We start from the raw sequence: 12,654 nt of genomic DNA, 5'->3' as shown, positions 1-12,654 counted from the left end.
ATATTTATTAAAATGTTTCTTACATACCATTATATTGGCTGGGCCATGAAAATATTCGTTGTGGGCCGCATGTGGCCCGTGGGCCGAGAGTTTGACATGCTTGCTCTACAGACTATTTTAGGTATCACTGCCATGCTCGACCACAGCAACCTATACTTTCCCCTTCATTGTGGTTATAGTCTCCCCTCTCCTGCTTCACAATAAGCTCTATAAAGGTTGAGACCAATTTATGTTTTTAATATACTTCTCCCATCCAAAAGGGCTATTGTTGCAATATATACCACTCTTGACATCAGGGCTGTCCATTTGCTTATAGAGTCCCTCTCTCTGTGCACTCTCACATGGGAATATCCATTGATTATAACCATAAAACTTACCTGCCTATCCCAATCTAGTGACCTTTCCCTTCTCTATATGTATGTAGCATTTTTACCTTGTACATATTATACAGTCTAACTTAATTACAAAATAAATTTGTCAATTTTCATACTTTGAAGAAAACAATGTTTCTTCCAAACCAAAACTTAAGGTAAAAACCAGTGAACAATATTAATGCACAAGAAATATTAAAGAAACATCTTTATAATAATTCCTTCACATTCAACTGAAGAACTGATTTTTCTCACTCATTAAATGGAACCACAAGCTTTAGACAGTCTGATTCCTAGCTCTAGCACTTATTAACCACATGAAATAGACAAGTGACTGAGCTCAAGTTTTCTTGATTATACGCCATGACCAAGTGATTTATTCCTGGAATGCAAGGACAGTTCAACATACAAAAATCACTCAGTGTAATACATCACATTAATAAAACGAAGGAAAAAAGACATCTGAACATCTGACTACTAAATCCAATATCCTTTCATGATAAAAACACTCAAAAAATAGGAATAGGAGAGAACTTTCTCAACTGATAGAGTCCTTATTTTATCGATTGTTAATCCTCAACTGAGGATATTTTTTCACTGATTTTTAGAGAGAGTGAAAGGTAAGGGAAGAGACAGAAAGAGGGAAATATCAATGTGAGAGAGACTGCCTCACGCCAGAGACTGCAACCAAGGTAGGTGACCTTGACCGGAATTGAACCCAGGACCCTTAAATCACAGGCCGATGCTCTATCCACTGAGCCAAGCCAGCTAGGGCTAAAATCCATTTTAAAAACCCACAGCAAACATCATATTCAATGGTTAAAGATGGAAAACTTTTCTGTTAAGAACAAGGAAAAGACAAGGATGCCTGCTTTTAGCACTTCTATTCAACATTAATACTGAACATTTCAGCCAGAGCAATTAAGGAAGAAAAAAGAAACAAAAAGCATCCAAAATGGAAAAGAAGTAATATTATGTTTATGATGACACATGATCAGATATGTAGACAACCCTAGATTTCACAAGAAACTTAAGTTAAAGCTAATAAATTCACCAAAGTTGCAGGATACAAAAATCAACACACAAAAAACACATATTTCTATACACCAGCAAAGACTCCAAGGAGAAAATTAAGAAAACAATATATTTACAATAGTATCACAAAGAGTAAAATATCTAGGAATAAATTTAACCAAGGAATTGAAAGATTTTTATGTGGAAAACTACAAAATATTGCTGAAAAAAATTAAAGAAAGTCCTAAATAAATGGAAAGACATCCCATATTCATGGATTAAAAAATGTATTGTTAAGATGGCAATACTACCAAAAGCAATCTACAGAATCAATGCATTTCCTATCAAAATCACAATGGTGCTTTTTACAGAACTAGAAAAACCCCATCTAAAATTCAAAAAGAATCACAAGGGACCATAAATAGCCAAAACTATCTTGAATTTCCTGATTTCAATTTACTACAAAGCTATAGTAATAAAAACAGGTTTGTACTGGCATGAAGACAGAAAGAAAGACCAACAGAGAGCCCATAAATAAGTACTAAAAGAAAAATATTGTATAATTGGGTTTATATGAGGTACTTAACTAGTCAAATTTGTAGAAACATGAAGAATGCTGGTTACCAAGGGTTGGGAGAGAAGGTAATGATAGAAGTAATGAAAGTAGGCAACCTTGTCTTTTTCCTGATCTTAAGGGGAAAGTTGAGGTACCACTACTAAAATTCAAGACTGAACAAACCAAGTTTTGGCATTAACATGGAATTAGCACTCTCATACATACCAGTGAGAACGTAAAATGATACAGTCTGACAATATGTTAGAAGACAGTCTGACAATATGTTAAACAGTTAAACATCTACCATATGATCTCCAGAGGTCCTCAAACTTTTTAAACAGGGGGCCAGTTCACTGTCCTTCAGACCGCTGGAGGGCCTGACCATAGTTTAAAAAAAAAACTATGAACAAATTCCTATGCGCACTGCGGGCCCGGGACGAGTTGGCTGCTAAGCAGGACAGGCAGCGGCACCCGGCGGGCCGGATAAATGTCCTCGGCGGGCCGCATGTGGCCCGCAGGCCGTAGTTTGAGGATGCCTGAGACACTCCATTCCTAATTATTTACCCAAGAGAAATGAAAACTGAAGTCCATTCAAAGACTTGTATATAAATGCTCATAGCTCTATGTAAATGCCAAAAACTAGAAGCAACCCATGTATCCATCAACAAGTGAATGTGTACAGTATGTTAATAATAATGTTGTTATTAACATATAACCATAACTATGGTTAATAGTATGGTTAATAATATGTGCTACATATTTGTAAATTGCTAAGAGAACAGATCTTAAAAGTCCTCATCTTAAGAAAAAAAAAATTTTGGAGAGAAACCAAGATGGCGGCATAGGTAAACACCTAAACTGCTGCCTCGCACAACAATTTCAAAACTACAACTAAAAGACAGAATGGACACCATCCAGAACCGCAGGAAAGCTGACTGAGTGAAAATTCTACAACTAGAAGGAAGGAGAAAAGCTCACAGAGAATTGGAGGTACGGCAAAGGGTCTTTGTGCGCGCAGAGAGGAAGGGCGGCGGAGTGCCTGGCTGGCTTTCTCTGGCGGAAGGGGGAGGGAGCCCCCGACCGCATTGAACCCCAGTTCTGACTGCAGTGAACCCCAGTTCCAGGCGAGCCCCCGGGGACCCACGCTCTTGTGGGGGGAGTCTGGACTCTCGGGCGGAGACTCGGGAGCCGGGGAAGGCGGAAGACTGAAAGTCCGCTCGCGCCAGTGCGCACAAAGGCTGCGGGGGCTGCCACAGGCTTTCCCTAGCGGAAGGGAGTGAGAGGCTCCTGACGGCACAAAACCCCAGTTCTGACTGAAGTGAGCCCCAGTTCTGACTGCAGTGAACCCCAGTTCCAGGCGAGCCCCTGGAGACCCACGCTCTTGTGGGGGGAGTCTGGACTCTCGGGCGGAGACTCGGGAGCCGGGGAAGGCGGAAGACTGAAAGTCCGCTCGCGCCAGTGCGCACAAAGGCTGCGGGGGCTGCCACAGGCTTTCCCTAGCGGAAGGGAGTGAGAGGCTCCTGACGGCACAAAACCCCAGTTCTGACTGAAGTGAGCCCCAGTTCTGACTGCAGTGAACCCCAGTTCCAGGCGAGCCCCTGGAGACCCACGCTCTTGTGGGGGGAGTCTGGACTCTCGGGCGGAGACTCGGGAGCCGGGGAAGGCGGAAGACTGAAAGTCCGCTCGCGCCAGTGCGCACAAAGGCTGCGGGGGCTGCCACAGGCTTTCCCTAGCAGAAGGGAGTGAGAGGCTCCTGACGGCACAAAACCCCAGTTCTGACTGAAGTGAGCCCCAGTTCTGACTGCAGTGAACCCCAGTTCCAGGCGAGCCCCCGGGGACCCACGCTCTTGTGGGGGGAGTCTGGACTCTCGGGCGGAGACTCGGGAGCCGGGGGAGGCGGAAGACTGAAAGTCCGCTCGCGCCAGTGCGCACAAAGGCTGCGGGGGCTGCCACAGGCTTTCCCTAACAGAAGGGAGTCAGAGGCTTCTGACGGCACTGAACACCAGTTCTGACTGAAGTGAGCCCCAGTTCTGACTGCAGTGAACCCCAGTTCCAGGCGAGCCCCCGGAGACCCACGCTCTTGTGGGGGGAGTCTGGACTCTCGGGCGGAGAATCGGGAGCCGGGAAGGCAGAGGACTGAAGGCACACACGTGCTAGCAAGGGCAAGGCTGATGGGAAGCCAAGACTGAGACTCCACCCCATCCAAGCTGAGCACAGAGGCTATTGCAATTTGGCAAGTCTAATCCTATAAGGCTGTCTCCAGCACCGGACTTCTCCCAGCATAGACACAGCTGATCCTTACAGCCAACTGGCCTGGAGGTCAATTCTTCCCAGTGATACCAACAACAATAAAGACTTAATTACAACAAGGCTGTACACACAGTCCACAAAGGTGTGAACCAAGAGTGTCCACCTCAGGTTAACTGGGGAGGCAGACCCACTGGGCCAAATTGGAAACCTAGCACACAAATCTACCAACTCAGGGAAGCAGTGAAAATGCGGCGTCTAAGAATCAGATCACAAACGAAAGAAATGGAGGAAAACAAACGACTGGATATAGAATTCAAAACCACGGTTATAAGGCTTTTTAAGAATATCCTAGAAAAGGCCGATAAATATAACGAGACCCTCGAAGAGATGAAAAAGGACCAACTAGAAATTAAACATACACTGACTGAAATAAAAAATATTATACAGAGACCCAAAAACAGACAAGAAGAACACAAAAATCAAGTCAAAGAATTGAAATACAAAGAAGCAAAAAACACTCAACCGAAAAAGCAAAAAGCAAAAAAAAAAATCCAAAAAGTTGAAGATAATGTAAGAAGACTCTGGGACAACTTCAAGCGTACCAACATCAGAATTATGGGGGTGCCAGAAGAAGAGAGAGAGCAAAATACTGAAAACCTATTTGAAGAAATAATGACCGAAAACTTCCCCCACCTGGTGAAAGAAATGGACTTACAAGTCCAGGAAGCCCACAGAACCCCAAACAAAAGGAATCCAAAGAGGACTACACCAAGACACATCATAATTAAAATGCCAAGAGCAAAAGACAAAGAGAGAATATTAAAAGCAGCAAGAGAAAAACAGTTAGTTACCTACAAGGGAGCACCCATACGACTGTCAGCTGACTTTTCAACAGAAACTATGCAGGCCAGACGGGAGTGGCAAGAAATTTTCAATGTGATGAATAGCAAGAACCTACAACCAAGATTACTCTACCCAGCAAAGCTATCATTCAGAATTGAAGGGCAGATAAAGAGTTTCACAGACAAGAAAAAGCTAAAGGAGTTCATCACCACCAAACCAGTATTATATGAAATGCTGAAAGGTATTCTTAAAGAAGAGGAAGAAGAAAAAAGGAAAGATAAAAATTGTGAACAACAAATACATATCTATCAACAAGTGAACCTAAAAATCAAGTGAATTAAAAACCTGAGGAACAGAATAATCTGGTGAATACAGTAGAATCGGGGGCATAGAAGGGGAGTGGACTGATAATTCTCAGGGGGAAAGGGGTATGGGGGGGTTCATGAAGAGACTGGACAAAAATCATACACCTATGGATGAGGACAGTGGGGGGTAGATAAGGGCAGAAGGTGGGGTGGGAAATGGCTGGAGGGGAGCTATGGGGGAAAAAAGGAGAAATAATTGTAATAATCTGAATAAAGATTTATTTAAAAAAAAAAAAAAAAGAAAAAAAAATTTTGTAACTATGTATAGTGGTGGATGTTAACTAGAGTTAGTGTAGTCATCATTTTTCAATATATACAAATATATACAAATGTTGAATGTAGAAATACGTTGCACATCTAAAACTAATATAATGTTTTAAATGTCAATTATACCTCATTTAAAACAATAAAACAGGTGAATGGATAAGCAAATTATGGCATATGCATACAATGCAATGCTATCACTGCACAGCAAAAAGGAACACTATTTATACACCTGACATAGTTAAATATCAAAATAATTTTGATGAATAAAAAAAGATACATAAGAGTACATATTGTAAGATTCCATTTGTATACAATTCCAGAAAATCCACACATATCTATAGTGGCAGAAAGCAGATCAGTGGTTGCCTGGAACCAGATAAGCAGAAGGAGACATTACCCAGAGATGCAAAGAAACTGGGGGATTGCAGATATTTTCACTATCTTGACCACTGTGATGGTTTCTGAGGTATATACATTTGTCAAAACTTATCAAACCATACACTTTAAATATGTGTAGTTTATTGTACGTAAATTATACCTAATTTTAAAAGTCTGCAAAATTTAAGAGAAAAGAAAGTCAATAATTGTAGACAAACATAAAGTGCTACTTATGCTGAAAATTAAGAAGGGATTAAAAAAAAGAGGGAGAGAGAGAATTAGGGGGACAAAAAAAGGGAGCAGAAAATAAAAAAAATTAAAACACACACACACACACAAAAACAGGTAATAAGAGAGAATCAACTAAGTGTAGCTAGATAATTGCAGGAGACCTAGCCTGAAAACATAGCCAAACAAGTATGAACTCTCCCTCCTCTGGGTATCACAACATTTTGTTAGTGTCTCATTATGACGGTATACATTCTTCAATATAAACACAAAGTCCATTCTCTTTATTAGATTTAAGTTCCTTCAGGGCAGGCACTTTGTCATTTATCTTCATATCCCTCAACCTCAAGCACAATGCAGGCCAGCCCTTTGTAAGTACTTGTTAAATGTGTAGTGATTTAATAATGTAAATATATTAGAATTATAGTGGGTTTTGGTTTCCAGACATTTCATGGCAGTTATCATTTGATGATTATTCATCTCCACAGTACTAAGCAATATACACTGAGGATCTCTCTATTAAGGAACATTCATTAAAGACATTTTTTAAAAGGACACAAAATCTAAAATAAGACAAAGGTAAAGAAAATGGTTAATTTTTACCATTTACCAATATATCCTACATATGCTAAATGCATGTGGAAAGAAAAATACAGCTTACCCTGATACAGCTGAAACAGCAAAGCTTAGAGCAATGAGGACACAGGCGTGCATCCCGCAATTTCTCCATACAGATGAAACATCGGAAAACCTCAGCAATGCTCTGAAAATAATGAAAGATGTAAGGTCCAACCAGGTTAGGCTACTGATCAAGAGTAAAAAGCATGATTAATTATAATGACAAGAATCTGGCTGGCCCAAATATCCAAATATTATCACAGTTGACATAGATTACGATACAGTCACTACAAATATTTCTTCGACTATTTAATGATACAGGAAACATGCTTATGTTTAACAGTAAGGGGGAAAAAAGAGGCAAACTACACGACTAAAGGAATATGAACTTTTTACTTTCTCTGCAATTTTCCAAGGGGGATGAATTGCTTTGATAAGTTTTTAAGAGATACATATCTTAAAAGCAGTGCACTTTGATCAATGCCCTAGATGGGTAGCTCAGTTGGTTGGAGTGTCATCCTGATTGGCCAAGACTGTGGGTTCAGTCTGGTCAGGGGACTTACAAGAATCAACCAATGGATGTATGAGTAAGTGGAACAACAATCACTAAAGCCCTGGCCGGTGTGGCTCAGTTGGTTGAGCTTCCTCCCATGCACCAAAGGGTCTTTGGTTTGATTCATGGTCAGGGCACATGCCCGGTTGCAGGCTAGATCCCCAGTAGAGGGCAAGCAGAAGGAAGCTAATGGATGTATCCCTCTCTCACATGATGTTTCTCTTCTTTTCCCTTTCCCTCTCTCTAAAATCAATAAAAACATATTTAAAAAAAAAATCAATAAAACATCCTCAGGTGAGGATTAAAAACAATTTTTTTTTATTTAAAGAAACTAATTCAGAATCCAGAAATCTGACTTTCTGCCCTGATGCTGCAACCAAGTAGCTATTTATTTAAGCCTGAGATTCTACCCTTGAGAATTTTAGTGGCAGTTCTCCCAATGCTTTGGGAAGAAAAAAAGATCACATAAATTAGAATAAATAGTATTATCTTTGCAACAAGCCTCATATGAATCAATTTAGGAAGTAACTGACAAGAAAAACAGATATAATTAAATGTAGGTTATTATATATTTTAAGTTGATCGGACAAGAGAATTAAACTCTTATAAAACCAAGGTCAAGTTACCAAACCTTTATAATACTTTCACATGCGAGGCTAATCATGACCGCAAGCCAAAAGAACCTGTGCGGGGCAGATGCTGGCGGGGAGGGAGGTGGGGGCGATATAACCATTGGGTGAACTAGTTTAAAGAGCCCTGTAACATCGCTACCCTTACTAAAAAGCAAGGGTTCAGTATTTTAATATTTCGACAATTAATATAGTACTTGACAATTATCATATAATTATGTTCAATAACCAATCTTTTTTTTAAATGTCCCTAGCCTTTATGTAAATACCCCAACAATTTTAAATCAGAGCTTACAAGTGCCAGATATAATAAGAATAAGGTTGTTCTGGCAAACTGCAGCCAAATAAGATAATTAAGAGTATATGCTCATTCAATCTAGGAAGGGCAGAAGTCTACAAAAATGCACCGCTAGGAAGAATGGTTATCCATTCGGAGGGAGAATTAGATCCGCACAGAAATCACAAGAACTGGTTGCGAGTGTCAGGGCACGTCCCTGTAATGAATCTGCAGTTTTACTCTGCACAGGCCGTAGTTTGCAAAAACCCCGTGGGGATGAGTACCCGGGTTGAGACAACCTGAAAACGCCAAGATACGCACCACCTGACTGCGGGAGCGGTCAGAGCACAGGCACCAGAGGGCTGCAGTACAAGCACGCCGTCCTTCGCACCTGGCGGCAGCGGCGGAGTCCCTACCAGAGGGGACTAGGGAAAGGCGACCCGATTAAAAAACACTCAGCGGGTAGCATGGGGAGACGAACCACCAACCTCCTCAAACCTCCTCACCTCTACACTCTGTTCATCCATTGCCTCCGACTCTCGGCGGGGCCTACAGCGACCCGCGGAGTCCGTGGTCTGACCTATTAGGCGCCGGCCCGAGGTCGCCAGTTCAAACTGCCGCGGAGAACAACCCCGCGCCCACGTCAGGAGGCTCCAACGACCGCCCTGCTAGCGCGCCCCATCGCTTCAGGTTCCGCGCCAGCTACCCCCACTTCGCCATTTTATCCGCGTGCCCGCCCTAGAGAGCAGTGGGAGGGCGAGAAGTGGCCGCAGATCCTCCCGGCTCAGCCGCCCAAACGGGAGCGAGACGCGGGCGGGCGGGCGGGCGCGCGCGTGTCGAACCGCTACTAAAGACTGGCGCCTCAGGTCTCCAGCGAAGTAGGCACTGCAGGGAATTCACAAACACCTACGGTAACCAGGGCAGCTGGAGGCGCGGCGGCGCAGAAAGGCGCCGGCGCGCATGCGCGCAGGACGCAGCGTTAGAGGAGCCGAGCGGAGAGGCGGGCACCTAGTTCCCGCGGTGCGGAGGCGCACACGAGATTTGGCGGTTCCATGCTAAAAGGTAGCTTGCTTTCGACCCCTGGATAAGGCAGGCATTGGCAGGGCCCCGTCCCTTCAGGGGAGGGGCGTTGCCCCACCGTTCTCAAAACTTGCGCGCCAACCAGCAGAGCCACCTGGAATGCTTGTGAAAAACGCAAACTGCAAAGCCACACGCCTAGGTATTCTGATTCTAGGGTAGAGCCCCACTAAATCCGCATTTTCAACAATCTCTCTCGGTGATTTTGGCTGCAGGCGGTGTATGGCCCGCTCTTTGCAAAAACCGTGGTGCAAGTGGTTACCTGGCTAGTGATTTTTTCTCTGGAAGGAAGCCAAGACTCAGGTTTTTAAAATTTCCGCTCCACCTGAAGCGAAGCTCCAGACTGTGAAGCCTTACAGCGGTATAGTTTCTCATTTCAGGGCTGGGAGAACGGGACCGCAGATTATGTAGACGTAAGACCCACACCACACCTGCATTTCTTGCCACTTGAGGTGCGCGGTTGCCATGAGACAGTACAAAGTGCAAAACGTTATCAGCTGTATTCAGCTTTCCTAGATTGGCGGCCGCTTTCTACAAATTCCGTATCATAGTTTAAATATTGCAGGAGTGGAAGGTGTGAGACAAGGAGCGTGCATCAAATTCTTGATTTGAGTTTAATTTTTTCTTTCTAGTTTGTTACAAACTATTACTCTTAGCTCAACCTAGAATACACGTGTAGAGAATCAACTATAATCTAGAAAGTTATTGACTATTAAAGCATTTGGATTTTATTAAAATTAGTGGGCAACAACTTTATGTGCCAAAAATTACTTATGTACAGGAACTTCATTAATATTGCCTGAGTATTGAAGAAAATGATTATCTGTTACTAAAATGTAAATTAAAGGAGGGGGGCTTTGTGTTCTTGACATATTCAAACTGGACAAGACAATTTTAACTGGAGCAACTCTCCTAACCCTGTTTGTCAGTTATTGTACGTTGGCCAATGGACAAATACATGCTCATAGCAAATTCTTAAAATTATATTAAAGTATAATTCTATAACCTGCAGACCTAACATTTGATGTATTTTTCCTAGTCGTTTCAATGCCTCGTTTTTATTACATATATGGAAATATCATTTACTGAAGGATTACTCAATATCCTTCAATATTTATCCTTCAAAACCAAACAACATTTCATTGTGCTTCCCACCATGCAGGCACAGAGAAGTGATTTTCTCAGTGTAAAACAGCTGGAAATTAAAACCTGCTATTTACATCTCAGATATGATGTCAAAGCCCAATTTTAACTTCAAAACAGCAATATCTGCTTCCACTCCCCATTCAGCATTTCCCTGAACATTAACAGTAATAATTTAAAGGCAACTCTGACCTCCTATTGCATAGATAGATACATCATGATTTACTTTCCTGTTTGCCTGCTATTAGCCAGATGTGTATGTTTTACTATTGTAAATAACCCTGTGATTAACATTTATATCAAGATCTGTCCCTACTTTGGACAATTACATTATTGTCCAGGCCAGCAGTTATTTAAAAATAAGTAGGGAAATACATACAAACACACACAAAACTAGCAAGCAGCAGTTGGCAGTACTCTTCTGATTTCAATTTCTTAGCTTTCATATAGAATAAACAAGTACAGTAATATAGGCTGGAGGAGAACAAAAGTCATACTGAAATACAGCAGGGGAGAGTCACAGAAAGAGATGTGACAACAGAAGCAGAGCCAAGAGGGAAATCATCAGATGTTATGCTGTGGAAGAATGCAAGTAGCCTTTAAAATGGAAAAGGTTGACTCCCCTTCCCAACTACTCCAAAGTATCCAGAAGGAGCTTCTGAAGAGATTATGTCAATTATCCTACACTAGAGGCCCGGTGCACGAAATTCGTGCTCGAGGGTGTGTGTTTCCCTCAGCCCAGCCTGCACCCTATCCAATCTGGGACCCCTCAAGGGATGTCCGACTGCCCGTTTAGGCCCGATCCCACTGGGATCGGGCCTAAACGGGCAGTCGGACATCTCTCTCACAATCCAGGACTGCTGGCTCCCAAATGCTCGCCTGCATACCTTCCTGATTGCTCCTAACCGCTTCTGCCTGCCAGCCTGGTCACCCCTAACTGCTCTCCCCTGCAGGCCTGGGTTCCTCCTAACTGCCTTTCCCTGCAGGCCTGGTCGCCCCCAACTGCTCTCCCCTGCCGGCTTGGTCACCCCTAACTGCCCTCCCCTGCAGGCTTGATCGCCCCCAACTGCCCTCCCCTGCTGGCCTGATCTCCCACAACTGCCCTCCCTTGCAGGTCTGGTCCCTCTCAACTGCCCTCCCCTGGTGGCCATCTTGTGGTGGCCATCTTGTGTCCACATGAGGGCAGGATCTTTGACCACATGGGGGCAGCCATCTTGTGTGTTGGAGTGATGGTCAATATGCATATTACTCTTTTATTAGATAGGATAGAGGCCTGGTGCACAGGTGGGGGCCAGCTGGTTTGCCCTGAAGGATGTCCTGGATCAGGGTGGGGGTTCCCTTGGGGCGTGGGGCGGCCTGGGCGAGGGGCCTGTGGTGGTTTGCAGGCCGGCCACGCCCCCTGGTGACCCAAGTGGAGGCCCTGGTATCTGGGGTTTATTTATCTTCTACAATTGAAACTTTGTAGCCTGGAGTTGAGCCAAGCCTTCTGCTTGCTCAGTGGCGGCAGCCATTTTTTTGGGGATTTATGTAATTGAAACTTTGTAGCTTTAAGTGGAGGCCTGGGCCGGCCAGGGTGGGCCAGGGTGTGCGGAAAGCTTGGCTTCCTCCATCGCCAGGGGCAACCCTAGCCTCCTGCTCTTTCCAGCTCTGTGGCTGCAGCCATTTCTGTTTGGTTTTATGTATCTTCTATCATTGAAACTTTGTAGCCTTGAGTGGAGGCCTAGGCCGTCAAGGGCAGGCAGAAAGCTTGGCTTCCTCCATTGCAGGGGAAACCCAAGCCTCCCTCCTGCTCTCTGTGGCCGTAGCCATCTTGGTTGGGTTTATTTGCATATTCGCTCTGAGTGCCTGGTGGGTGTGGCTGGTGGGCGTGGCTTGTGGGTGTAGTGGAGTGGTGGTTAATTTGCATATTACTCTTTTATTAGATAGGATAATAAAAGGGTAATATGCAAAGAGACTGAACAGTGGAATGACCAGTCACTATGATGCACACTGACCACCAGGGGGCAGACGCTCAACGCAGGGGCTGCCCCCTGGTGGTCAGTGTGCTCCCACAGGGGGAGCACCACTCAGGCACAAGCCAGGCTG

The 12,654-nt window shown here is 43.8% G+C and overlaps 1 protein-coding gene across 2 annotated transcripts in view; it reads right to left on the bottom strand.

Moving 5' to 3' along the window:
• Window positions 1-9,371, bottom strand: part of TRIM37 (tripartite motif containing 37) — a 166,854-nt gene extending 157,483 nt beyond the window's left edge. The window contains exons 1-2 of one of the 2 annotated variants that reach the window (XM_080679841.1): window positions 8,856-9,371; window positions 6,934-7,035 (exon numbers count right to left, since the gene is read on the bottom strand). In XM_080679841.1, the coding sequence (XP_080535967.1) occupies window positions 6,934-7,035; window positions 8,856-8,876 (123 nt within the window). In that variant the 5' untranslated portion in view covers window positions 8,877-9,371. The remainder of the gene's footprint in view (window positions 1-6,933; window positions 7,036-8,855) is intronic. The other variant, XM_080679840.1, reaches the window with a different exon arrangement.
• Window positions 9,372-12,654: the final 3,283 nt, after the last annotated feature.

The sequence above is a fragment of the Plecotus auritus genome, assembly GCF_963455305.1.
Source record: "Plecotus auritus genome assembly, chromosome: 7".
Lineage (NCBI taxonomy): Eukaryota > Metazoa > Chordata > Mammalia > Chiroptera > Vespertilionidae > Plecotus > Plecotus auritus.
This window is presented reverse-complemented; position numbering and strand designations above follow the sequence as displayed.